We start from the raw sequence: 27,925 nt of genomic DNA on the forward strand, positions 1-27,925 counted from the left end.
CCGGCGACCTCGCGCAGGGCCCCAGCGGTGCGGGCCGGAGTGCGGGCGGGAGTGCGGGCCGGCGGCGGCGCGGCAGCTGGTGTCCTCCCGGGCCGGGCTGGCCTCCCTGCCTGCCCCTTCCTTCCTTCGCACATGGCGCTGCTCCGACGCCCGACGGTGAGTGCGCCCGGCCGGGCCGCGGGGGGCTCGGGCCGCGCCTCCGGCCTCCCCCTCCCTCTGCGCGGGGCCTCTTGGTCCCAACGGGCCCGGCTCTCGGCTTCTGCCCGCCCCCCTGCGCCCCGGTCGGCTGCCCTCTTGGCGGCGTCCGCGCCGGGGCCCCGCTTCCTCCGGCGGGGGGTGAGGACGGTGTAGGAGGCCCTGGGAGGCGGCAGCTGTCAAGTGAGCCTCTGCAGCGCTGCCCTTGGGCCCCGCGAGCGACCCCCGAGCGCTCTTTGTTGCCAGAGGGCTCTGTGGGACTCCTGGCCAGCTAAGGGGTGGCGCGGGGGCGGGGGCGGAGGGGGGAGGCCTGCAAGAGACGCTTAAGTAGTAAACGGTTCCGATTGGGCAACAGGCGTGGCTGCTTTTCGGGTTTTTCACATTTCGCCTTGCACACGTTTCCCATTTATTTCTGCCCACGAAGTCTTCCAGGCTAAGTTCACTAACATATGCGTTTGTCACTTGAAAAAAAAAATAATTTCTTTAATCAAGGGTAATAGAGATTTTTGCATATAATTGGGGACAGTAGGGCAGAGATAAAGATGGGTCCAGATTAGTTTGTTTCTTCTTTTTTTGCATATAATTGATTTGCATATAATTGATATTTTGCATATAATTGATATTTTGCATATAATTGGGGACAGTAGGGCAGAGATAAAGGTCCAGATTAGTTTGTTTCTTCTTTTTTTGCATATAATTGATTTGCATATAATTGATATTTTGCATATAACTGATATTTTGCATATAATTGGGGACAGTAGGGCAGAGATAAAGAAGGGTCCAGATTAGTTTGTTTCTTCTTTTTTTTTTGATAATAAATTTATTTTTTATTGGTGTTCAATTTGCCAACATACAGAATAACAACACCCAGTGCTCATCCCGTCAAGTGCCCCCCTCAGTGCCCGCCACCCAGTCACCCCCACCCCCCGCCCTCCTCCCCTTCCACCACCCCTACCAACCTAGTTCGTTTCCCAGAGTTAGGAGTCTTCCATGTTCTGTAGTTTGTTTCATTTTTGCAAAAACTCCCAAGTGTTAATGGTGTTTTGAATGTTTTTGTTTTTGTTTATTGCCTGTGGGCTTGATTTGTATCTAAGTCTACTTTTCCTTTGCTGAAAAAAATAGAGGGCCCTGACACACCTGAGTTCCATCCTCCTGGCTGTAAGGCTAGTTTAAAAGCTGCCAGTTTTCCTCTCCAGATGGCTTTAAACTAAGATTAGTTTAAAGGCTTCAACCCATAAGCATTAACATTTCAAACACTTTTTATTTATTTTTTTTTAAAAAAGATTTTATTTATTTATTCATGAGAGACAACAGAGAGAGGGGCAGAGACACAGGCAGAGGGAGAAGCAGGCCCCATGCAGGGAGCCCAACGTGGGACTCGATCCCAGGTCTCCAGGATCACATCCGAAGGCAGCGCTAAACCCGCTGGGCCACCCGGGCTGCCTCAAACACTTTTTAAAATTGGCAGTTACTGCTGGAAAAAAAACCTCAACAGTGTGCTTTTGAGAATCCTAATAAGTTGTACACATTGAGTATTAAGGATCTAAGTTGAACTGACAAGTAATTTTTGTCTCATCCGTCCCATAAAGTTCTTTCATTGTCAAATTCTTTCTGTTCAGGGAAGGCTTGAATTTTCCCTTGCCCCTCGGCCTACCCTGGTAGGTCCATTCTGTCTATCCCTGTAGATCCACTCACACCCCACTGAGAGATTTTTTTTTTTTAAGCATTAGGACCCACAGTTCTCAGGGGTAGGACATGCAGTTTTTTTCCTCATGAAATGTTTATCACTGCTATAATAAACTTTTTTATATGAATTGTTGTTTTTTTTTCTAGCAGGCTCTGTTTCTAAGCATATTCTGTCTAAAGTATGTTAAGGACAACTTATAATTTTTTTATTTCATATCATTTCAACTTTCTGAATTTGAGAGTAAAACTATTTTACCTGTGAAAACGATAACAGCACAATATTATAACAAATAAAAATATGATTTTACTCACAACCTCAGTGCCCTAAACATCTACTTATAAGAGAATCCATGCAATGGCAACCTCATTTTAAAAGGCATTATCTCTAAATATCATGTGTCTAGGAGCACTTCTTCTTTGTAGAATGGCATAAGAATCAAAGCTAGTTTAGGTTTTAAACATCTGGACCTACTATAGGATTAGCATTTAAATAGTGTATTAATTGTACTTGTTATTAATCTCTCTAAAGAAAAGTTTTGCTGTTAGTGAGAGCTTGCATGTAAGGTAGAGAGGCAGAGGGAGAGAGAATCTTAAACAGTAGAATCTACCCAGCACAGAGTGGGGTGGGGGAGGGGGGTGGGTGGGTCTGGCTGGATCTCACAACCCAGAGAGCAGGACATGAGGTGAAATCATGAGTAGGATTCTTTTTTTTAAGATTTTATCTATTCATGAGAGAGAGAGGGAGAGAGGCAGAGACACAGGCAGAGGGAGAAGCAGGCTCCACGCAAGAAGCCCGACGTGGGACTCGATCCCGGGTCTCCAGGATCATGCCCTTGGCTGAAGGCGGCACCAAACCGCTGAGCCACCCGGGCTGAGTAGGATTCTTAACTGACTGAGCCACTCTAAAGGATGGGATTATTTATTTTACAGATAAAGTAGATAAGTGATTTGCCTAATTTCAAGTGACATGATCAATCACAAATGGTATTTTTAAACTTTGTAAAAAATGTATCTTTTCCCTCTCACAAATAGGTCACTGCATATTCACCTTCCCAAATTCTACATTTGGGTATCAGACATTAGCAGAGTAGTGTATGTTGTCTCAATTTGTCATTAACTCTCTGTTTTTTTTAGGTGTCCACTGATTTGGAGAATGTTGACACTGGAGTTAATTCTAAAGCTAAAAGTCATGTGACAATCAGACGGGCAGTTTTAGAAGAAATTGGAAATAGAGTTACAACCAGAGCCACACAAGTAGCTAAGGTAACAGCCATGAGGACCGTACATGTGCACACTAGGCTGATTGTGTATAGCTCTGAAGAGCAACACTGGCTGTCTTGCCCTATTTACATTTCTTTTCCTTGTAGAAAGCTCAGAACACCAAAATACCTGTTCAACTCACCAAAACAAATGTCAACAAACAACTGAAACCTACTGCTTCTGTGAAACCAGTACAGATGGAAATGTTGGCTCCAAAGGTAGGATGCTTTGTATTTACAAACGTACAAAGTAGCTTGTTTTTGGCTAGACTGCAGGGGTGCCTTTATCATTGCTGCAACTTTTTTTTTTTTTTTTTAAGATTTTATTAATTTATTTGAGAGACAGAGAGAGAGATTGTGAACAGGGGGAGGGGCAGAGGGAGAGAGAGAGGCAAACTCCCTGTTGAACAGGGGATCCAGCACAGGGCTCGATCCCAGGACCTGATTGCATGGGATCCCAGGACCTGATAGCTCATGACCTGAGCTAAAAGCATCTATTTAACTGAATGAACCACCCAGGTGCCCAATCACCTCAACTTTTGTAGAATATTCATAACTAGAGCTCTACTTTGAAAACAGCAGTGTACAAATTGAACATACGCATCCTTTTAATGATGGTACCTTACTATAATGCTTTAACTTTGAATAACAAAGTTAATCACCTTGGTACTCAAATAAATTTAGTGTTCTCAGAGTGAAATGTGGTAGGTTTTATGATCCATTATAAGAATGAACTTGCCAATGAAGGCTGGGGAATCTCACAGTTCATGTAGTATAGGTAAGGTAATGCCCAAATTCTGTGTTGATAAATTGTGGGTCTGTGACTGGTTAGCTCAACTGGAATTAGAATGCTAATGGACCTATTGGCCTGTAATTATAGGACAGGCACTATTGTGCTGAGAATATAATAATAACTACCTTGATCTTTCCAGCTCTTTCTCTGTATGTGTGTGTGTATGTATGTACATTTATTTATTTAATATATAATATAATATATAATATATTAATTATATATTATATATAATATAATATATATAATTACATTAATAATATCCATAACATAGTTTGAAAATTTTCAAAATAGCACATTGGACATATTCAAGAAATATATATATTGAGCACTTACTATACACACCCAGTAGTGTTAAGGCTGCTGAAGAGATTTCTTGCCTTGAGGAGACTATCCGGAAGGGGCCTATGTACCTGAAATTAGTAGTTCTGGGGAATGATGCCAGATGCCCCTGGGCAATGGATGATTGAGCATCAAATGTCTGGAGTAGATGGAAGCACCATCCTTCAGAACATACTTCTATGGGAGGAGAGAACACTAAGGGATGGAGTGGTTGGGGGAAACTTCATGGAATGAGTAGGATTTTTAAGGTTAGAGATGATGCTGACAGGAAAGAGCACTTTTTTGGTGGAACAAAGCACAATAGGAATCAAGGCACCAAAGCAGAAATAAGCTTTTTTTTTTTTTTTTTTTTTTAAGATTTTATTTACTTATTCATGAGAGACTACACACAGAGAGAGAGAAAGGCAGAGACACAGGCAGAGGGAGAAGCAGGCTCCACGCAGGGAGCCCAATGTGGAACTCGATCCCAGGTCTCCAGGATCACACCCTGGGCCCAAGGCAGGAGCTAAACCGCTGAGCCACCCAGGGATGCCCCAGAAATAAGCTTATAATCTTGTCCTCTGGAGAAGGAGTCAGAACACCTAAGCTGGATCAGAAGGTTTGTGTGAATAAGCAGAACATAGAAGTCGAGAAGGTCACAGTTGGATTTGAAGGCTTTGGAATTCGGATTTTATCCCATTAGGCAATGAGGAGCCTGTAGAAAGTTTGAGAAGGTGGGAAATGATGAAAGCTGTGTAGGCTGGCCATGGGAGGGCCATAAATTAGGAGGTATTGCAGTTGTCCAAGCAGGAGCTGATGAGGGTCTTGAACTAGCCTGGATCTCCCCTAAGCACTCATCCATATACCCCTATCTATAAAGGTGCTAGAAACAACATGGAATGTGTTGGGGTGTACCAACTCCTTCCAGGGACAGCCTCCTGTATTATAAGGAATTATTGGGCTGTGTTATTTGCAGAGGAAGAAGAAGACCCTTAAGCACTTGTATATTTAAGAAACCATTTATTCAGTAAGGTAAAGAAATGGGAAAGTCAGGAAAGGGAGGTGGTTCTGGGGACAACATCTCACTTGGCTTTAGATTTGTTGAGGTAACAAACACCCACGGGGAATGGCAGTCAGAAATACGCCAACAACATCTGAAGGAGAGGGCGGACTTGGGAGCTTTCTACTTACAGGTGATGGTTGCACGCATGTTGCTGTTCTAAAGCCAGGACAGCGCGTCCAATGAAGAACTAAAGCTAAAGCTCACAATCCTGAAGATTGACCTTCCTTTCACGAGCCTTTCCTTGGAGGTTTCTAGTGATATCCTGAATGCCAAACCCAAAGCAGCTTTTCAGCTCTAACCTCTTGTATGTTTGTTTGTTTGTTTTTTTAAGATGTTATTATTTATTCATGAGAGGGAGAGACACAGGCAGACAGAGAAGCACAGCTCTGACCTCTTGACCCTTATGCAACATTTGATACGGGTGACTGTGGTTCCTGCTACATGTCCGGAAAGTGATTTGGCAGTGTATTTCAAAAGGTTATTCTCCATACCCAGCAAATCTGGTTTTAAAATTTATCCTGAGAAAATTATTAGAGGCACACCAGGGATTTTTAAATAGTGCTGCAATGAATATCTCTTATATAATAGAGAAATATTAGAAAATTGGTTAAAGCTATCTATTTAAATTCAAGTATAATTAACATACAGTGTTATGTTTCATGTGTTCCACATAGTACAGCAATCCTGTCCATCAATCACTGCTCACCATGATAAGTATACCCTTAATCCCCTTAACCGAATTCAGCATTCCCTCTACCCAACTCCCCTATGGCAACCACTGGTTTGTTCTCTATATTTAAGAGCCTGATTTTTTATTTTTCGGTTTGTCTCCTCTTCTTCTTCTTCTTCTTTTTTTTTTTTTTTAAGTTTGTTTGTTTAGGTATGTAATCTCTACACCCAACATGGGGCTTGAACTCACAACCCTGAGGTCAAGAGTCACATGCTTTTCTGACTGAGCCAGCCAGGTGCCCCTCTCTTTTTTTTAATTGTTTGCTTCATAAAATCTGCTTATGAGTGAAATTGTATGGTGTTTGTCTTTCTCTGTCTGGCTTATTTTGTTTAGCATTAGACCCTCTAGATCCATCCATGTTGTTGCAAATGGCAACATTTCATTCTTCTTTTTTTTAGAGGCTAAGTAATATTCCATTATACACATACACACACACCACATCTATCACCTGTGGATGGATGCTCGGGTTGCTTCCATATCTTGGCCATTGTAAATGATGTTGCAGTAAACATAGGGGTGCATATATCTTCTCAAATTAGTATATTTCATCTTCTTTTTTTTTTTTTTTTAATTTTTTTTATTTATTTATGATAGTCACACAGAGAGAGAGAGAGAGAGAGGCAGAGACATAGGCAGAAGGAGAAGCAGGCTCCATGCACCGGGAGCCCGACGTGGGATTCGATCCCGGGTCTCCAGGATCGCGCCCTGGGCCAAAGGCAGGCGCCAAACCGCTGCGCCACCCAGGGATCCCAGTATATTTCATCTTCTTTGAGTAAATACCCATAGTAGAATTATCAGAGCAGCTTAAATCCATTTAGTGAAATACATTGACTATTAATATCATGCTTTAGTAGAAAGATGTCAAAATGCATGTTACATTAGTGGAAAAATCAGATTATAACACAATAGATGCAGTACAACCCCAAATTTCCTTTTGTTTTCTTTTTTTAAAGATTATTTGTTTATTAATTTTTCTGAGAGAGATTGTATGTGGGGTGGGAGGAGGCAGGGGATGGAGGAGGGAGGGCAGAGAGAGAGAGAGAATCTTAAGCAGACTCCATGCCCAGTGCAGAGCTTGATTCCATGATCCTGAGATGTCACGACCTGAGCCGAAATCAAGAGTTGGATGCTTAACTGACCGAGCCACCCAGGCTCCTCTGATTTGCTTTTAAAAGTGTGTAAAGTGTGCATTTTCTTTGAGGGGAGGAGGAGCAGAGGAAGAGAGGATCTTAAGCAGGCTCCACACCCATTGTAGAGCTTGATCTTACAACCCTGAGATCCTGACCTGGCCGAAATCAAGAGTCGAAATCAAGAGTCAGATACTTAACTGACTGAGCCACCCAGGTGTCCCTAAAAGTGTGCGTTTATATGCAAAATTTGATGGTAGTTATTTTTGAGTATTATGTTGGGCATAAGATTCATTTTCTTCTTTAAAATTTTTGGATTTTTCACTCTAAGTATATATTACCCTTCCAATCAGAGAGGAAGGGAAAAAGACATATTAGAAGAAAAAAAAGAAGAAAAAAACCCCAAAAAACAAAAAAGAACCAAAAATGTTATGAACAAAACAAAGGAGAGATTTCCTCCTGTGACTTCTGCAACTCCACTCTTTCTGAATTAACTCTGCATTTCCTTGGTGACTCTTTGCTTTGGCTTCCTGATAAAATTGAGGCCACAGTGTTTGAGATAAAGAGTTATGGACCTGTAACTCCGTTCATATAAATATCACTTCCATGGCTGAACTGTGCTGCTCATTTTAGAAGACATCAGGGATTAATGAACAATAATTACTTCCAATTCAAATATGCTTTTCTGGGGGATCCCTGGCTGGCTCAGCGGTTTGGCGCCTGCTTTCGGCCCAGGGCGTGGTCCTGGAGTCTCAGGATCGAGTCCTGTGCTGGGTTTCCTGCATGGAGCCTGCTTCTCCCTCTGCCTGTGTCTCTGCCTCTCTCTCTCTTTCTCTGTGTCTCTCATGAATAAATAAATAAAATCTTAAAAAAAACAAAACAAAACACAAATATTCTTTTCTCTGAGAAATGCAGGACAGAAGAGATCCACAGTTTAGGGAGAGCTCCTCATCCTGACAGATGAGACCCTCTGCTTGCTTGGCTCTGCTCAGCCATATGGCTTTTACTTTGTCATCTGTTCTATCTGCAGTCATTGCTGCTCCTTTATAGCTGGTCCCTGGAGATGTGGAAATACCAGTTGAGCACAGGGTTCTAGCAGCAATGAGCCCTGGAAAATTTATAAGCCCTGTGCTCATGAAAGCAGATGTTCCCAGCCAAATCCACTTACTATACTCTGCAAAACTAGGGGCAAGTCTTATTCTTTGTACCGTATGAAGCAACTGAATCACAAAGGACTCTGGCTGAGAACTTGAAATGGTTTCAGCCATTCACAGATGTTTGCAGAAGCAGATTATCCTGCAATTTTTGGAGAAAACAGTGTTTTTGTTATTTTTTGCTGACCAGTTTGGTTTTGGCAAACACTGAGTTTTTGTGGGAAAAGAAGGAGAAGGTTTTTTTACTAGTCCCCTTGTTTCCTGGGCACTGGAGAAATCAGGTGAATGAACTACCAGCTCTTTCCTCAAGGAGCCCCCAGTCAAATGGAGAAATGTCATCATATGCATTATAATAGGCTGTAGCAGAGATGGATGTAGACTTAGGAGAGGTGCTGGGGAGTCAGAGCTAGAAATTCAGATGAAGTTTTAGATTTACAGATTTAATCTAAGCACTAAATTCAGTGATAGTTGTGGGGCGCTCTGATTAAATGGGGGCCCACCAAATGTATGGTGTCCCAATTGGGTGGAGGCCAGCGGTGTGAGTGGTAAAAGAATTCACCCACAGCAGAACAAGAGAGAAAGTCATTGAATACACCACTAGGGAGCAGTGGGCAGGACAGCAAAGGAGAGACTGTCTGCCAGAAGATTGTGGTGAGGGGACACAGTTCATAGGGTGGAATGAAGGAGTATGGGAATGTATGGAATCTTCCCGTTTTGGGTAATCTTCAAAACTATGCATGGATGTAATTGGTCAGTTAGGGCCTGTGCCTATTTCGAGGTAGTTTGCTTAATGAGCCTGTTTGCATTCAGCTGGGTAGTCACTGTGAGCCCCTTTCCTTTGATCAAGTTTCACTGCTCAAGCGTGTTGCCTAAAAGTGCCTCAACAGTAGTCATTATTCAACTAGGAGAATGTTTTATGGCTAACCATCCCTAATACAAAAACTACATATAAAAGGGAAATAAGGGATCCCTGGGTGGCGCAGTGGTTTGGCGCCTGCCTTTGGCCCAGGGCGCGATCCTGGAGATTCGGGATCGAATCCCATGTCGGGCTCCCGGTGCATGGAGGCTGCTTCTCCCTCTGTCTCTCTCTCTCTCTCTCTCTCTCTCTCTCTCTCTGTGTGTGTGACTATCATAAATAAATAAAAATTAAATTAAAAAAAAAAGGGAAATAAGGACACCTCGTCACATATTTTTTAAAAAAAGAGTGCCTTTTATTTTTAATCACCCAAGAAACAGTCATAACAAAGCAAAATACCCAGAAATACATGTTGGGGGAGTGCCTGCCACTGAGTATCTGCCTTTGGCTCAGGTCCTGGGATGAGTCCTGCATTGGGCTCCCCATGGGGAGCCTGCTTCTCCCTCTGTCTGTGTCTCTGCCTCTCTCTGTGTGCCTCTCATGAGTAAATAAATAAAATCTTAAAAAAAAAAAAAAAAAACCCTCAAGTACATAGAATAGAAAAAGTCATTTTATTTTTACTACTCTTTCTACCTTCCAAATTCCATTTCACTGTGTTCCCTAAAGCTATTCCCAGTGAATGATTTTGCCTTTCTACAATTGTGTATGTGCCTCTGTATGTACAAGTACGCATTTATTGCTACAAATCATGAGCTATCTAATTGGAAGCAACAGTTTTTCTGGGAGTCCTTTCTTGTTGCACTTAATTGACATTATTATAAACTTAGTAAAAAAAGGAAGTCTGGTTGCGAAAAACTTGCACAAATGCTTACATGTTTGCATATTAATAATAGTATATTCTATCAACAAACCCAGCTTAGTAGTAGGAGAATTTCAGTAGCCTATGCTCAGAGACTCCACCCTGCTCCTGACCAAACAAGAGCTCTCAAGTTCAGCAAAAACTCACATCTTTGTTATTTCTGATATGACTTTTCAGTTGTCTCTGATAACCAACAGAACTCATTCATTAATCTAACTTGAAGGTTTTTATTCTCAGATCACTTTTGTCATTCAAAAGTTTGTGATGGTTAACTAGCTAATGAAGCTTTTAGTCTTGCATGCAGCAGGCACTGGACAGAGGATTGCATAATTGTCCCGTAGGGCTTAGGCTACTACCTGCACAGACAGTGGGGTCTTAGGAAGGATTTTATAATAATTAAATTATTTTGGAGCCCAAAAGGAATGCTTTTAAGAAATTCTAAATTAGGGGTGCCTGGCTGGGCATTCGGTTAAGCATCTGCCTTGGGCTCAGGTCATGATCTCAGGGTCCTGGGATCAAGCCCCTTATCAGGCTCCCTGCTCCTCGGGGAGTATGTTTATCCCTCTCCCTCCCCCATCCCCAAACCCCCCTCCATCACCACTCCTGCTCTCACTCTTGCTCTCTTTCTGTCTCAAATAAATAAATAAAATCTTTAAAAAATAATTCTAAATTAAGGGCCAGAGCAATTATCCATGTCTTTTCCTGCTGGCTTTGGGATATGGCTAAACTCAGGTATACTTCAGAATAGACACGGGTAAACATTTCAAGCTACTAAGGCAGTACACATGGCACATGACTGTAACCTCTGCCTCTTTAAACCAGGCTACCCAGTACTGACTGTACTTCCGGGGGACAGTGATGATGCTTATCCTTGAAACAAACTTATCCTTGAACTTAACCTAGCTGTATGTGCTCATTAAAATACACATCTGACTCTAGTCACTCTTTTCTTTTTTAAAAAAGATTCTAAGTGATTTCTATACCCAACATGGGGCTCAAACCCACAACCCCGAGATCAAGAGTTGCTTGCTCTACCAGCTGAGGCAGCCAGGTGCCTCTGATTCTCGCCACTCTTGCTCATTTCCTTTAGTGGGTTCACTTCCCTTCGGGTAAAATCTAAACTCCTCACTTGGGTTTTCACTCACCTTTCCAGCCCATCTTCTCACACATCATACACTAGCGCCTGCCATCCCAAATCACATATGCTTCCCAGAATGGCCTTTATCTCTTGGCTTCCTCTGGGACTTTGTACGCGCATATCTTTTGCCTACTCATTTTCCTTAAGAGCCTATCCTCTGTGGTAACCTTATCTAGGTTTTTCCCTGGTGCCCCAAGTAGCTCATATTCATCTGAGTTCGTTGAGGTTCTTAAGTTGTTGAATAAATGGCATGTATACCTGCATGACTCTTGCTCCTCTGGCCCTCCCTCAGCTGGAGAACTCTGATGTAGGAGGGAAGGGTTGGTTTTGAACTACTATACATATTTTGCTGCTGCTCTTTCATCCTTCTCTAAGCCTGGAAACTATCATCACAGAGCTTTAATGTTAATTAAAATTGTTGTTTATTATACAGCCTTCTCTTTCTGTATTTTATTTCTTTAATCCATAGTCTTTATAGCCTTGCAGTCTTGTTAGGTTTTACTTTGAGAAGTACCTTTTATTCTTTTAAAAAGTAATGGGTTATTTATACTTCATTATTAAACACTTGTTTTAACTTACTTTATAAATTTTTAATTTGTGTGATTTTTTTTTTATAGTCACCCAGTCAGCATAAGAAAATACTGGGTGTGTACTTCCTTGGTTTCTGCTTCCTTCTATTTTATTCATAGGCCAGAATGTGCTTTCCTGCTTTTAAATTGCCAGTTTCTCAGTTTAGAATAAATTAGTTTGTGAGAGGAAATCTGCATACTCCGAGAAGAGGCTCCAGCTGAAGTGAACTATCAGCTCTAAGAGTTTCTGCACCCAGGTGTCTAAGTTTCTTTGACTCAAATATTTACTGAGTGCCTACTATGTGTGAGGGATGATATAGGTATTTCAGAGGCTGAAGGGGACAAAATCAGTTTAAATAAATGTATTATTTATTTATAAAGGTATTGGTAAATTTATCTATTTATTTATTTATTTATTTACTTGTTTATTTATTTTAAAATATTTTATTTATTCATGAGGGACAGAAAGAGAGGCAGAGACACAGGCAGAGGGAGAAGCAGACTCCATGCAGGGAGCCCGATGTGGGACTCGATCCCAGGACTCCGGGATCATGCCTTGGGCCAAAGGCAGCTGCTCAACTGCTGAGCCACCCAGGCATCCCGTAAATGTATTTATTTATAAATATCATTTCCTACCTCTTCTATCTCTATAAGCTCTATAGAGCTGGCAGTCTAGCAGAGATAGAAAATAATACACGTCATACATAGTAAACTCTGTAATATGTTAGAAGGTTATAGGTTCTCTGGGGAAAAACACAGAGAAATGACATGTGTGAAGTGGGGAAATAGGTGGCAGATGGTAATTTGAAATAGGGGTCAGGATAGACCTAATTGAGAAGGTTACATTTAAACAAAACTGGAAGACGGTGAGAGAATTGCCCATGAGGGTGCAGGGACAAAAATGCGAGCATTGTTGGAAGAGGGAGCACTCTTGTGGTCAGGGAGGCTGCCGTGAGGCAAACCCAGAGGAGAGAAATAGGAGACAGGTCAGCAGAGGAAGAGGGCCAAGCTAGATCATGCAGGCCCTCAGGCCACCTTGAGGACTTCTGGTTTTCTCTTGGAGTAAAATCTGAGGATTGTATACAGAGGAGTATATCTCTAAAAACTTCATCTACTACATCTTGAATTCCTCATGTCTTACTGTGAAATTTATTGTTTTGGCTTTCACATATTTTAACAATGCGTATGATACTCTTAAACCTGTTGACTCTGCGCATATGTGGCCATGATTAACGATTCAGGCTCCTGCCGACATAGTGGTATGTGCACTTTAATTCGTTCACGTAGGGTCCTCCACCGGCCCTGGAGGAGATCTCCATGAAGGAAGAGAACCTCTGCCAAGCTTTCTCTGATGCCTTGCTCTGCAAAATTGAGGACATTGATCAAGAGGACTGGGAAAACCCTCAGCTCTGCAGTGACTATGTTAAGGATATCTACCAGTATCTACGGCAGCTTGAGGTGAGCGCGCCTTTTGTGCTTTGACTGTGGAATGTGGAATCTACCTACAGCTGGGAAGGAAATGAGGTCTGTTTTTTTTTTTTTTTTTTAAGATTTTATTTATTTATTCATGAGAGAGAGAGAGAGACACAGGCAGAGGGAGAAGCAGGCTCCATGCAGGGAGCCCGACGCGGGACTTGATCCCGAGTCTCCAGGATCTTCACCCTGGGCTGAAGGCGGCACCAAACCGCTGAGCCACCCCGGCTGCCCTGAGGTCAGCTTTTTAAACTTTTAATTCTGCCAACAGGTTCTGCAGTCCATAAATCCACACTTCTTAGATGGAAGAGAGATAAACGGACGCATGCGTGCCATCCTGGTGGACTGGCTGGTGCAAGTCCACTCCAAGTTTAGGCTGCTGCAGGAGACTCTGTACATGTGCATCGCCCTCATGGACCGATTTTTACAGGTAAGTGTGGCTTCGGGGACATTGTACCAGTGGCTCACTGTAATTGCATTTATGCAACACCAGAGGGTGATAACCTGGAAGAAAAGATCAAAAGCCACTTTGTGAGAAACCGAGGAACTTGAGGTGCTAGAAGAGGAAGGAGCCAGGTGTGTCCAACCTCTGGTGACGCTGACTAGTGCTAGGCATTTCTGCTGGCTCAGCCTTCCATGGAGTGCTGGGGGCGGGAGGTCAACGCTGCATGGCCAGTCTTTCTTCAAAGGAAACATAGCAGCAAGAGGTCTGAAAGTCAACCGGAAGCCTGTGGTGCCTGCGGGCACTGGTTTCTCAGGCCTGCTTACGGGATTTCCCTGTAGCTTATAGTTTGGTACTCCTTGGTGTTAAGTTTTCTCATCTGAAAAATGAGGATTTTAGCTAGAGAATATTGCAGTTTCCAGGCAACTGTGACATGACTGGGGAAAAGAGAGGACGCAGAATTATTTAAGAAGGATATGTGTGGGGAGTGTACTGAGAACGGAAGCTCTGAAGTGGAAGAATGTCAGAAATTAAGCTGAGAGGTGGAAGTGATCATCAAAATAGTTATCAAATGCAGACACAAAACACTGATCAAAAAAACAAAAAAAACAAAAAAACCCCACTGATCAGTTAGAAGAAATGCCAGACATTAAGCACACTAGTGTGCTATCCACCAGCCAGTAGCCCTGCAGATAAGGATTTATTAAAGTCAACATTTAGGATACAGTTCAGGTATAAATTCACAGTAATAATTGTGTTTATTATAATAATGACTCTGAGATACTGCAAAATCCTATGAAAGCATAGATTCAGTGGTTTACATTATACATTCCTCATGGGGTAGGAGAGTAGTTAATTTTAAGTAGATTTTCATTAAGAGTTGAAGCAAGGAAAGCAAATTCCCCTTAAAAAAAAATTAAGGGAAACACTTATACCATGAACTGTGATTTTCCCCAACTTTGAATCTTTTTCCAATGTTCTTTAGGCTGAATAATGAATGCACTTTTGGTAAGGATTAAGAAAGTGTTTGAGAGATCCCCTTCCTCATCCCTAGGTATCCATTATTTTATCCTGCTTTGGGGCTTGGCCTCATCTTGAGGCAGACATGTTGAATGCCGGGTGGGGCTTCACCCAGACTCAAGCCGGGATGACGGGGCTGGAGCACAGACCAGGAGATTGGTTCTTAGGCATAATCTATATACCCAATGTGGGGCTCAAACCCACAACCCCGAGATCAAGTCACACACTCCACCGACTGAGCCAGCCAAGTGCCCCTGATGGTACTTGGTATTAACGTGTAGGTTACCTGTGCTTGTAAGAGGGATGCAAGCAGAGACGATGTGTGCTTCTCTGGGATGTGGTCCCCTCTCACTTTCCAGAGCCCCAGAGGCCCAGTCCTCTCGTTAGATAGGACTTTTGACACGTTCATCTTCAATTAGGTTCAGCTGGTTTCTCGTAAGAAGCTTCAGCTGGTTGGGATTACAGCTCTGCTCTTGGCTTCCAAGTATGAGGAGATGTTTTCTCCAAATATTGAAGACTTCGTTTACATCACAGACAATGCTTATACCAGTTCCCAGATCCGAGAAATGGAAACACTGATTTTGAAAGAACTGAAATTTGAGCTGGGTCGACCTTTGCCACTGCATTTCTTAAGACGGGCATCAAAAGCTGGGGAGGTAAGTGCCTCCAGTCCATACCAGACTTTATTTTGCTGCTTGTTGTCTTATCCTAGAAACATTGATCCAATTAAAAGACAACTTAGGCATTTATAGGAAACATCTTTTCAATAAGTTCTAATGCATATCTCTCAGTTCTTAAGAGAAAAGACCTCATGCTCTGTGTTAGTAACACACTGTGGAATTAGGGCAGTTGCTGAGCAGGACTGGAGAGTTGAGTGGATTTGAACTCCTAGGCCTTCACCTAGGATTTTGCAAGAGGGTGATAGTAACCATGCTTCTCATTGTCCTTGGCTGTTCTTTTGTAGGTTGATGTGGAACAGCATACTTTAGCCAAATATTTCATGGAGCTGACTCTCATCGACTATGACATGGTGCATTATCACCCTTCAAAGGTGGCAGCGGCTGCTTCCTGCCTGTCCCAAAAGATTCTGGGCCAAGGAAAATGGGTAAGTGTTGGGTTAAGAAATTAGGTTATATTTCCCGCCCTCTTGATATGAAAGGCCTTAGCATTTTCACAACACTATCCTTGAAGCAGTTGTTAAAACCCAGAGGCCTAAAAGAAGGCTGCTTGGAATGCTTCAGATGGAGACTGAGTAATCACGTCATGGCACCAAGTGTGCTTAGAGTTGTGAAGACTGAGGAAGGCCACCAATGACTTGTGTGCTAACATTTCTGGGATCTTTGGTTAAGTGAAACAAACAAGTTGTCAAGCATATATGACAAAGCAAGGCCAAGGCCTGACTGATTTCGCCAGTAAAGATAAAAGGAGCCACTTTTAGATTCATATAAGTAGCCAAAGCTGCCAGCAATCTGGGTCCTTATCTCACACACCAAAAAAGGGACCAGATGACTGCAGTGTGAGTCCTGGGATACCCTTCTGTGGTCGAGCAAATTCTAGACTGCCACTAAGCAGTCTTATAGTCTGTAGATGTACCCCAAGAGCGACAGGATGGAAGCCTCATCAGAAGCCAGGTGTTAAGAAACAGTTTTGTAATAGCCTCTTGGCGGGGAGATCCGGAAGGGAATGGGAGCAGCTCCTCCCACGCCTCCATCCTCTGCTGTTCCAGGAGGATCACAAAACATTTTGCCGAGACAATATAAGCTGTGGTTCAGGCCTTTGCCTGGGTGGCCCTATGTGGATACACGCAAGATTGCCAGGGCACCATAGCAGAGCTGTTCCTCTACACAAGTGTATACGTTTGACATTTTATATAAGATAGAAGGGGAATAAGAGAGAGAGTGTATGTGTGCTTATGTATTTTCTAATTTTTCAAAAACTACATGTAGACCAGAAACTAATGAAAATCATACCTGTGGGATTGAGAGGGAACAGTGTAGTAAGCTGATGATGAGAACAGGACTTCTGGTTGTAACTTTTTAGTAATTGTGTACAATATAATGTAACTTTTTTGGCTTTTGAACAATATGAGTGTTGATGCAAAACTCTAAATGGAATTAAGCAGAAACAACAATGTCACTATATATCAAATTGGTAACAGAACACAGGGAAGAATTAATTCAAATAACTTTTAAAGGCAATATTCTAACTGTGCATCCTTAGTGGTATGTGGTTAGGCAAATCAAAGAACTAAAAAATGTAACATGTTTAAAGTTTACTTAGGAGATATATTGTTAATAATAATCTGTTATTATAATTGTGAAACTTTTTATGAATATTACAGAATAAAGCAAACATTCAGGTTACCAAAGACTAAAATTTTCACCATAAGAAGAGAGATAATATATTATTAACAATTGAAAACAAAAGGAAAACCCTGTAACATTAAATCTGTTTTGGAAATATGAGTAAACTAGTAATGACAGGAACCGGAAACAATGATAGCCACGTAGCAATGCACATATGTAGTGCCCACATCTTGGATACTAAATGCCATAACCCACTAGGAACTAGGCATCCCTGGAGAAACACTAATATCAGGCCTGTGGCAGAGGAAGCACAAGGTGAGCCTAGGTCAATTTTTTTGTGTGTGTGGGTTTTGTTTTGTTTTCTTGTTTTTTGCCTAGATCAATTTGTAATAGATACCAAGCAAATTCTCAAAGATCAATGGGGCACATTAAAAGGACATTAGGGAAAAAAAAAAAAAAGGACATTAGGAACTGGCTTGAAAGAGCTCTTACTAAATCTGAGGTTTTTTCTTTTTAAATTTAATTTTGTCTTTTAAGATTTTATTTATTCATGAAAGATTCACAGAGAGAGGGAGAGACATAAGTAGACGAAGAATCAGACTCCCCACAGGGAGCCTGGTGTGGGACTCAATCCTGGGACCCCGCGATCACAACCTGAGCTGAAGGCAGATGCTCAACCAGTGAGTCACGCAGGTGCTCCTAAATCTGAACTTTAAAAAGAATAGGGACAGTAATAGATTGTAACGCATTTTTATAAATCCATGTGTTTATAATGTTACAAAAGAAAGAATGGAAGAGGGGGCCTTTTTTTTTTTTCTTAAATCAGTAGAATAACAGCTGATTAAGACAGAAAGAATGGTAGAGTTAGAAATCAAATTGTAGGGGTGCCTGGGTGGCTCAGTCGATTAAGGTCTAGTCTTGATCTCAGGGTCCTGGGATTGAGCCCCATATCCGGGTCTCTGCTCCATGGGGCGTCTGCTTCTCCTTTTCCCCTACTTGCTCTCCCCTCCCTTTTTTTTTAAACATTTTATTTATTCATGAGAGACACCCCCCCCACACACACACACACACAGAGAGAGTCAGAGACACATCCATGGGAGGGAGAAGCAGGCTCCATGCAGGGAGCCTGACGTGGGACTCGATCCTGGGTCTCCAGGATCACACCCTGGGCTGAAGGCGGCACTAAATCGCTGAGCCACCTGGGCTGCCCTCCCTTTCAAATAAATAAATAAAATAAAATAAAAAATCGAATTATAACTCCTAATGCAATAACCAATTCAAGCAAGAATCAACTGATGCTTAAGGTGAAATAGTTTTGGAGAACAAGATTCACATGGTCTCAAAATATCCCCCCCACAGATCTATAGTAATTCTGAAGAAAAACCATGCCTCTGTGATAGAGCGGTCTGGCACTTACCACCTTAACCTGGTAATCAAGCTTGGCATCACCGGTGGTAGGACCTCTTGACTTGACTGGTCTTCTGGTGCAGTAGGATGTATAGATGATCGCCTATATGAAATTCATACCCAAAATGTTTGACATGAATCCAATTGTCAGGAAACACTGAGATTTAAAATGTGGGACACTTTTTTTTTAAGATTGTTTGATTGATTGATTAGAGAGAGAGAGATAAAGAGTGAGCATGAGGAGGGGAGAGGGGCAAAGGGAAAGGGAGAAGCAGACTACCCCCCTAAGAAGGGAGCCTGACGTGGGGCTTGATTCTAGGACCCTGAGATCACAACTCAAGCCAAAGGCAGCCGCTCAATTGACTGAGCCACCCAGGTACCCCAAAATGTGGGACATTCTAAAAGTAACTGGCCTGGATCCTTCAAACAAGTTGTCATGTCAAGCCAAGAAAATAGGAGTCATTTTTTTAAATTAAAAAAAAAAAATTCAGATACACTTCATGTACCTTGGTTGGCCTGGATTCAGAAAGGAAAATCTGTAGAAGATATTTTTGGAACTATGGGAGAAATTTGAGTATGGACTATGTACTAGATGATAGTGTGGAAATGTTGATGTTTTTTCTGTGATAATGATTTGTGGCTAGATAGGAAAATACTTTTTTTTTTTTTTTGAAGATTTTATTTATTTATTCATGACAAACGCACAGAGAGAGAGAGGCAGAGACACAGGCAGAGGGAGAAGCAGGCCCCATACAGGGAGCCCGATGTGGGACTCTATCCCAGGACTCCAGGATCACGCCCTGGGCTGAAGGCAGGCGCTAAACCGCTGAGCCACCCAGGGATCCCCGGAAAATACCTCTTAGGGATGTTTCTGAAACATTTAGAAGTGATGTGTCATGGTGTCTGCAACTCCTGTTCAAATGGTTCAAAAATTGTACGTGAATACATACATACACAATATTTGCTGAACCATTTGCAATTTAGTTGCAGACACCATGATAAAGTGGCAAAATGTTAAATATAAATGAATCTACACAAAGGATAAACAGACGTTCATTATAATATTTCAGTTTTTCTGTGCATTTGAAATTTTTTGAAATTAAAAACAAAGCTGCTAGTACATGAATGATACATGGTCCTGATATGATAACAGTGACTCATTTTAGCTCAATTACTTTACTCTTAGACCTGCCTTCCTTGGGCTCTAAAACTATTAACTATAGGTCTCCCTGTTTTCTGGGAATTGATTTCAAAAGACCAGAAGTTGTGTTATTTGAGAATTACTCCTACTACTACTACTACTACTTCTTCTTTTTAAGATTTTATTTATTAGAGAGAGTGAGTGAGAGAGAGGAGTAGAGGGAAAAGCAGAAGCAGACTCTTCACTAAGCAGGGAACCCAACGTGGAGCTGGATCCCTGGACCCTGGGGTCATGATCTGAGCCAAAGGCAGAGGCTTAACTGAATGAACCATTCAGGCGCCCCTATTCTTGCTTCATTCTTTTTCTTTAAACTATTTAAGATTAAGATTAAATTGTGATTTATTTTCCCAATTACATTGTGCATATGACACAGATGTACTTTAGCCTTTAGAATTTTATCACAGAACTGAAATAAAGTCAGGCTACAGACACTTACACACTTTACACATAGGTGATAGGTCTTATTATCAAACAGGAACTATCCTGTTGCTTGATTTTTGTTCTCTGGGAGCCTAGGTCACAAGGCTGGGGGTAGAGGCTTCTCTGTTCTCCAGTGCTTACGTACACAGGGCCAAACAAGAATTCCAGGTAATCTTAGTTCTTCTGAATTTCATAGATTCGACTGCCACTTGTGGCCCATATTTCTTAGTTCTGAACCTGTTTCCCTGACAGTATGGATATCTGGACTCTTGAGCTCCCCACCAGCCACTGCCCAGTAGGGCTTTGATGAGGGGTGGGTAACACGTGAGAACTGCTAGTCCCAGGTTCTGCCATTCCTGTGAAGCAGGCATTCCTTTGTTGGGTTTTGTTTTTACTCTGTCCTACTTTCCATCCCTTTTCAGTGTGGTGATAGAGGTTAGCATGCAAGTTTTGTTACTTGGAGGAGCCTACATACCTGTGCAACCTTTAAAAAATGATATAGGACCTTTGACACTTGATTTAGCTGAAGCTGTACATCGTCTTCCTTTAGTCTCGCTCAGAGCCAAAGTCATCTGGCATTTACTGGCTGCTTTGCTGGCAGCATGATAGTGTTTAGGGCTGTTACTGAATTTTCAAAAGGTAAGAATATAGTTTTACAGCTTTTATGTAAGTGATAAGTGATGTCAGCATGTATAAGCCGTGCTTTTCTAAAGAAGTGAAGCCTTTATCTTGCCCCTACTCTTTGCGTTGTGTTCCAGAACTTAAAGCAGCAGTATTATACTGGATACACAGAGAATGAACTATTGGAAGTCATGCAGCACATGGCCAAAAATGTAGTGAAAGTCAATGAAAACTTAACGAAATTCATCGTAAGTACTCCTTCCTAAACTGTGGAAAGCATTAGATTATGGGTTTTGTGAATGAGGGTATGTGTATGTATGTGTTTGTGTTTTCATGTAATACTGGCATATGTGAGAATCTGTTTTAGCACAAACTCTTTTTCAGTACAGCAGGGGATGGAGCATACTGATATACCCCAAAAGCAGACTTTCTTTAAAACACGGTAGCTAGGCTGTGTCCAGGCCCAGTGTAGGCAGCCAGCCAGGCATTCAGTGCGTTTAGCCATGCTCATCCTTGCATCCTGGGGACAGCACTCAGGAGTCAGGGGAGGTGCTCACCATGACATCTGGAACACCCCGAAGGGCCCTGTGGAAGGCTGGGGTATTCAGGACCCCTGTTCGGGACCTTTTGGGACAATGACCAGAAGGCACCTGAATTGCAAGCATGATGAAGGAGGAGGAGGGGCAAGAAACCTATTCAGAGAGCTTCCCGGGATATCTGTGGAGTCAGACAGATTGGGTGCTGTCCTGTGCTTGTGTGACAGAAAATCACTAGGGATCTGGTGACAAAGAGCCAGCATCTGTGCCAAGTGTCCTCACAACCTGATTCACTTCCTTGCGTGAGCTTTCTGCATAGCTCAGCACACCGTGGAAGTGGAACGTGTTTTCAGGCCTGAGGGTGTTGTCTGGGATCTGCTGAGCACTGGTTGCCACTTGCTTTTATTGCCAGTTACTGCTCCCATCCTGGCAGACCTGTTATGTCCTGATGGTACTTAGGTATGACAAACACGGCTCCCACCTCCCACCCCTCTGGCCACATAGGAGAGAAAGCCTCCTCCTTGGACCTTGACATCGTTTATGCCTCCACCACCTGTGCTACCAGCTGGGCTCTATCTGTTGCTGGGCACAGAAGGAAATTGTCAGGTGCCAGACATTATGACCTCAGACTATTTGCTGGCTTCAGTGATGCGGCATCTTCAATTGGAGATTGTGGGTCTGGCCCTTATGTACTTGGGAGTTAGACTAGGAATGAGGTATAAGGTGGGGGTCCTGATGTGTGACCTAATCACAGATGACTTCTGCAGGCCATCAAGAATAAGTATGCAAGCAGCAAACTCCTGAAGATCAGCACAATTCCTCAGCTGAACTCAAAAGCCATCCAAGAGCTTGCCTCGCCTCTGATGGGACGGTCGTAGGCTGCCGTGGCCCTGGGGGGAGAATGCTTCGTCCGTGCACTTTGTCTTACTGATTTGGAACTCTTCACTTTGTATATAGTCCTCTGGTCTATTTCATGAAAAATTTTCTTAGACCTATTTTCTAAGTGTATATTGAGGAAAAATAAAGCTATTAATTTTTCTTAAGGTATCCTGTGTGTATTTATTTGTGTTTTATACTGAATAAAGTCAGCAGAAGCTTAGTCTAACTTCTTTTTTGAGATATTATGAATAGCATGAATTGAAAATGGGAGGATAACCATGACAATTGTCTTTCTAGAACCTACTCAACTATCTTATCCTATACAGGAACACCTGGCTCACTGGAGTGAGGGCAACCTGAATTGCAAGGAGGAACCCTCATAATGTGTCTCTGTCTCAAAGGCACAGTGGGGACCAGGAACGTCGTCCTAAAGGCCAACATTGGCTAACGAAAATGGCCTGCAACACCTTGTTAGAGTTGAAGGTTGGAATGCATTTTCCTATTTAAGCTAATGTCATAGGTTATTGTTTGTTACTTATTTTTTGGCAGGCAGTCAATCACATTTGACATTCTCCGGCAGCCCGGGTGGCTCAGAGGTTTAGCGCCGCCTTCAGCCCAGGGTGTGATCCTGGAGTCCTGGGATCAAGTCCCACGTCAGGCTCCCTGCATGGAGCCTGCTTCTCCCTCTGCCTGTGTCTCTGCCTCTCTCTCTCCTCTCTCTCTCTCTCTCTCTCTCTCTCTCTCTCTCTCTCTCTCGGACTCTCTCATGAATAAATAAAAACAAAACAAAACAAAACAAAAAAACCATTATTCTCTAAGGGGGAATGCATTCTCAGTCATAAATGAGTGCCTTATGGCAACAACTTCCCAAAGTATTAGTTCAATACATGTTAATTGCTTTTTGAGAGAAAGGAGCAGCTAGTCAAATACATTTGGGAAACATTGCAAACTCACATTAAGATTCATAAAGGCTCTGAAGCTTTGCAGTAAACTAACTCCGCCTTCCCCCAAGGGAGAGTGTGATAAAAGCTGCCTTCTGTGTGACAGTGAGGTCTGCAGGTGCTGGTTCTGTGACTCACCTGTGGCTTGTGACTGTCCCAGGAGGAGAGCCTGGGTGGCTCCAGCGAGGGCTCGCTCCCCACCTCTCTCCCTAGGCAGGTCTGGGCCACCTATGCAAGTGCTGAGCACTTGGAGGAACCAGGAATCTGTATATATTGAAGTCCTGGTGTAAGGTTTTCTAAGTATCCCTTGTTGAGTGAGGCTTGTTCCCATGGCACCCTTACACTGACTTGGGTCACACATGTGAATAGTAATGAAGTGAGACCACGCAGGGAGCTTTCCTGGCTCTGAAAAGCAAAGTTATTTCCCAGGGATGTGTGTGCTCCAACTTCTCATCAAGAAGGGGATGGGTTTTGTGGGAATATTTTATAGCTTATTGCATATTTTGCTTAGTTAAATATTAAATACACTGACTCAGGAAATTCATACTTCCAGGATGTCATAAAAAAAAGACCTTTAAGATACTTCCTTATGTGCCACGGCAGGCACCCAAAAGTAAAGTGTTATAAATGTGAGAGAAGCTGTAAAAGTAGGAATCATAATATCATAAAAACACCGAATTCGAAAATGAGATGATGTAACCACAGTTTGAAGAGCACACATCCTGAAGCTGGATTCCATGGGTTTGAGTCAACTTGACAGCTGTGTGGAGCTGTTTCTGTAAAATGGGGCTAAGAGCATCTCCCTCATAGTGCTGAAGTACTGGGTAAGATATGGCCAGCCCTGAGCAGTGTCTGGATATGCCCCAGTGTTAGTGGCTATTAGTTGAAGGATCTTGGAAAGAGACGGACTCTGGGCATTCAAAGATATGTTAGACACCGTGCTTGCCCATCGAAGGAGTTTGCAAATTTAAAGCTATTGAGTCCTATTTGTGAGGTTTTCTTCCTTTTTAAAAAAATTGTTGATTCTTGCTTTTTGAGAAAAAGAGAATTGGAAATTGAAAGGTTGACGTTAGCCTATCAAACTCCTTGGTACTAGCTGGATTGAAGACAAAAATGAAAAGCATGGGCCTTGGGGTCCGATCAAGGGTCAAATGATGGTTCCTCTACTTACAAGCTCCGTGACCTTGGGCAAGGTAGTGAACTGTACTGAGCCTTTCATTGCTAAGTGGTCTTAGCCTAGGCCATGCCTGTCAGAGGGGGCAGGTACAGGACTGGAGGATGGAAAGGTGTGAAGTAACTGGTAAGAGTGAAACTCCTAAGTTCAGGAGCAGCTGTGAAGGCCAGCTAGGCCTCGGGAGAGACCCAACACGAGGCAGGAAAGGGAGCGAGCAGATGTTGCAGAATGGCTTCCGCTCTCTGACCATAAAAGTGAAGGGTACCAGGAACATCATTAGGTTCTCCACTGAAGATGCGTCCTGTGCGTACTGCATTCCTGAGACCATGCTAAAAGCAGCAAGTAGAGGCAGGGGCCCTTAGTCTGCCCAGCTCCACTCGGGAGGTCTGCGGAGTCTGGAGGGAGTCCAGAAGAGAAAAAATTGGGATTTTCTGTAAGCCTCGCTCTGTGGCACGCAAGCCAGCGAGATCATCAGTTACGTGGGCAGTTACAGGATTACGTGGTGGCCGGGTTGTCTCACTCTTGTTCTTGTGGACATCGCTGCCTGGAAGGAGACATGCCTGAAGGGGAAGATCTCTCCCTGGTGCCCTGGCAAGCTGCTCTCTGCACTGAGGCTAATTCTCCCAGCAAGAGACTCCCAGCTTCCCTGGCAGTGAGGCCATGTGAGTAAGTTCTGGCCACTAGAATATGAGTGGACATGGTGTGTGGACTTTGCAAGGAATGTTCTTTGTGTTTTTTTTTTTTTTTTTTTGATTTTTTTCAGATCTGAGAGAGAATGAGTTTGGGGAAGGGCTGAGGGAGAGGGAGAAGCAGACTTCCTGCCTGGCAGTAGGTGGGGCACATGGGGGCAGGACTGGGGCTGTTCTTGCTGCCTTTGTGGATGTTAGACTCAGTGTCTGTGCTGTCACCTAGAGCCTGAGGGGTCCCAGTTACACGTCAGATTAAAGGCCAGTCATTAAATTAAAAGCAGCCGAGACTGATTTTTTCCCTCAGGGAGTTTTTTTTTTTTTTTTTAATGCATAACATTAGGAAAACTAGGTAAAGCCAATAATTTTTGTTCTGAGTGTAGCTGGCACACAATGCCTCAGTAGTTTCAGGCATACAACTCAGGGATTTGACAATTTGATACGTTCTGCTGTGTTCACAAGTGGAGCTACCCTCTGTCTCCTCACATCACTGTTACAGTGTCACTGACTGTATTCCCTACACTGTGCCTTCTATTCCGATAAGGGACTCATTCCATGACCAGAAGCCTCGATCTCCCATGCCCCCTCACCCATTTTGCCCTTCCCCCGACCCCCTCCCCTCTGCCAACCACCAGTTCTCTGTATTTATAAATCTGATTCTGTTTTTTGTTCATTCTTTTTTTTTCCTAGATTGTACTTACGAATGGGATCACATGGTATTTGTCTTTCTCAGCCTTATTTCACTTAGCATCGTACCCTCTAGGTCTATCCCTGTTGTCTCAAGTGGCATGATCTCATCCTTTTTTATGAACACATTTTTATTTAAGGAATTTCACAAGTGATTCCTTCCACTGCCCAAGGCCACCTTGGTTCCTCCACAGCCTGAGTTAACACTTAACCTCAAGAGAGACCTTTTCAAAATAACCTATGCTTAATTCAGGTTGTCCTGTCATTCGGCCCCAAATGGTTTTATTTTTTCTTAAATTTTATTTATTTTAGAGAAAGAGTTTGGGGGAGGGCAGGGGCAGCAGAGGGGGAGGGACAAGCAGACTGTGCTCAGCACAGAGCCTGACATGGGGCTCAATCTCACGACTCTGAGATCGTGACCGGAGACGAAATCAAGAGTCGGCTGGCTGTGCACCCGACTCAGGACTCAGCCACCCAGGCGCCTTGGAACCAAAACAGGCTTTAAACATTGGGTGTTACTGTTCTGTTCTTGAACACACACAATTAAGTGGCTTACTTTGTTCCAAGTTCAGATACTATTTTTCCCTCATTTGTAACCCTTGATGATTTTTCCCCTTGGGCTCGGGAATCTTGGAATGACTAAAAGGGTCAAACCCTACTTTCCTAATAGCTTCAGAAAGGCTAAGGCAAGGAGGAGAAGAGGCAGAGAAGTGACAGTCTCCCTCCGAGGACCACTGCCTCACCGATGGTCCCGTTTCCAACTTCTCCCTATTTCTGTCCTGAATGATGCACTGGCCTGCCAGGCTCCCTTCACAAAGTGCCACACTGGGGGGGCAGAGATGTGTCGTCTCCCAGCTGCGGAAGCCTGAAGTTCAAGATCTGCGTTCCTTCTGAGGGCTGCGAGGGAAGCTCATCTTGGCTCCTCTGTCCGTCCGAGTCCAAGTGCCTTCACCAGAACACCAGGTATATTGGAGAAGGGCCTACCCCAATGACTTCATTTTATCTCTGTAAAGACTCTATTTCCAAATAAGGTCATATTGCGGGGCCTAGGGGTTAGGGCTTCAACGTATCTTTTTTGGGGGGGAGGAGGGTTGAGAGACACAATTCAACCTGTAACAAATGTCACAAAGGAGCAGGTGGTTCACTGATTCCTTTATTTATTTAGGAGGTAGGGGGAGGGACACAGGGGACAGAGGAAATTACCTACAGGGAAAGAGCTGGGGAGGGTCTGCAGGGGCTGGGCTAGAAAGCAGTAACACTGATTCTATAGTTGAAAAGGAGTAGTGCACATTTGTAAGTACCTGGTGGGAGTCTTGTAATAAAACCTACCTTATGAATAAGTACAGTGGAATACTACTTAGTACATTCATACATGTTTCTACCATCTTAAGATTTTTATATATACAGTATATGATCTGTTTTTATAAATGTACAGCTTGAAAAAAAGAGATCCTTCTTGTAATAGGTACAGCACGAAACACAAAACCAACATGGGCCAGCCACATTCCAACTGAAGACCCAGAGTAAGCAAGGCCAACAGCCCAGCCCCCGGCCCCCGCTCAGCCCGGCAACGCGACGGTCCTGGCGAAGTGGGGACCAGCGCCCCTCTGCGCCCGTGGGCTCCGCCGGCCACGCCGGCCCTCGGCATGTGCACGGCAAGTGCCCACTCACGCCAAGCCCAGCCTGCGGAGGGCAGGTCCTCCCTGAGGGAAAGTGGCAGAGAGGAATGTGTGTGTCGGGGAAGGAAAAGAAGGATGGGAGAAATGTGCTCTTTGACTAAAGGCACTTGTCAGCGGCCGCCTCCAGCCGTTCCCTGGGCCTGGTGAGCGAGCGGGCTGCTGCTGTGACAGAGCCAACAAGGTCTGGGTGGCCCTCGCCTGTCCTCTCACCAGGTTTAAATACAATAAATAAATCTTAGTAGGTGGTTGTTTTGCCCTCCTGGGCTCCTAGGAATAGGCTACCTTTTAGGATCGTTTATGGAGTGACACTCCTTGTCCCCAACCCAGCTTTTCAATGTCCTCCATGGGGAAGGTGCCAGAAGAACTCTAGGCCTTGGAGAAGGAAGCAACTGCTCGCTATGGATCAGAGAGAGAGCCCCGAATGTCCCCTTCCCTGCCTGGAGCTCCTTCACCCGTGCGTCAGAGTCTCTGCGCGCCTCAGATCTTGGTCACATAGTTGTTGGGGAACAGGCCCTGCTTGCCTCGTAGTCGACCCGTCCACCAGCCAGAAGGATCTGCAGGAGACAGAGACGGCGAGAGTGAGGGTGGGCAAGGCAGTCTCGCCTGGGCTGCACACTCTGCTCCTGCGGGTGCGTCACATGGGCAAAGGTGGTTTGGCTCCATCTGCGTCCTTTTTCCTTCTTTCTTTTCTTTTTTCTTTTCTTTT

General features: G+C 43.5%; 2 protein-coding genes and 2 long non-coding RNA genes across 6 annotated transcripts in view; 2 read left to right on the forward strand and 2 right to left on the reverse strand.

Annotated features, from left to right (window-relative positions):
• Nucleotides 1–22,220, forward strand: CCNB2 (cyclin B2). Of its 2 annotated transcripts, XM_072808824.1 has the most exons (9): nucleotides 1–156; nucleotides 3,016–3,144; nucleotides 3,249–3,359; nucleotides 13,035–13,205; nucleotides 13,492–13,650; nucleotides 15,102–15,338; nucleotides 15,647–15,787; nucleotides 20,775–20,885; nucleotides 21,941–22,220. In XM_072808824.1, exons 1-9 carry the CDS (start codon nucleotides 133–135, stop codon nucleotides 22,049–22,051), a joined length of 1,194 nt encoding a protein of 397 aa, XP_072664925.1. In that variant the 5' UTR covers nucleotides 1–132; the 3' UTR covers nucleotides 22,052–22,220. The 2 variants fall into 2 exon arrangements, with proteins under 2 accessions (XP_072664925.1, XP_072664927.1); XM_072808826.1 differs by lacking the exon at nucleotides 13,035–13,205.
• On the reverse strand, nucleotides 13,285–25,432 carry LOC140622991 (uncharacterized). 2 transcript variants are annotated; one of them, XR_012022655.1, is made up of 3 exons: nucleotides 23,132–25,432; nucleotides 18,406–18,498; nucleotides 13,285–13,724 (listed from the first exon to the last, which is right to left on the reverse strand). It is a non-coding gene; the product is annotated as an uncharacterized lncRNA (long non-coding RNA). The 2 variants fall into 2 exon arrangements; XR_012022654.1 differs by lacking the exon at nucleotides 13,285–13,724 and adding an exon at nucleotides 16,651–16,786.
• On the forward strand, nucleotides 22,385–27,112 carry LOC140622992 (uncharacterized). Its single transcript, XR_012022656.1, has 2 exons — nucleotides 22,385–22,535; nucleotides 26,211–27,112. It is a non-coding gene; the product is annotated as an uncharacterized lncRNA (long non-coding RNA).
• MYO1E (myosin IE) overlaps nucleotides 26,678–27,925 on the reverse strand; it is a 199,422-nt gene continuing 198,174 nt past the window's right edge. The window contains exon 28 of the mRNA XM_072808823.1: nucleotides 26,678–27,773. Coding sequence (XP_072664924.1) covers nucleotides 27,697–27,773 — 77 coding nt within the window. The 3' untranslated portion in view covers nucleotides 26,678–27,696. The remainder of the gene's footprint in view (nucleotides 27,774–27,925) is intronic.

This window comes from Canis lupus, chromosome 32 (genome assembly GCF_048164855.1).
Source record: "Canis lupus baileyi chromosome 32, mCanLup2.hap1, whole genome shotgun sequence".
In the NCBI taxonomy this organism is placed as follows: domain Eukaryota; kingdom Metazoa; phylum Chordata; class Mammalia; order Carnivora; family Canidae; genus Canis; species Canis lupus.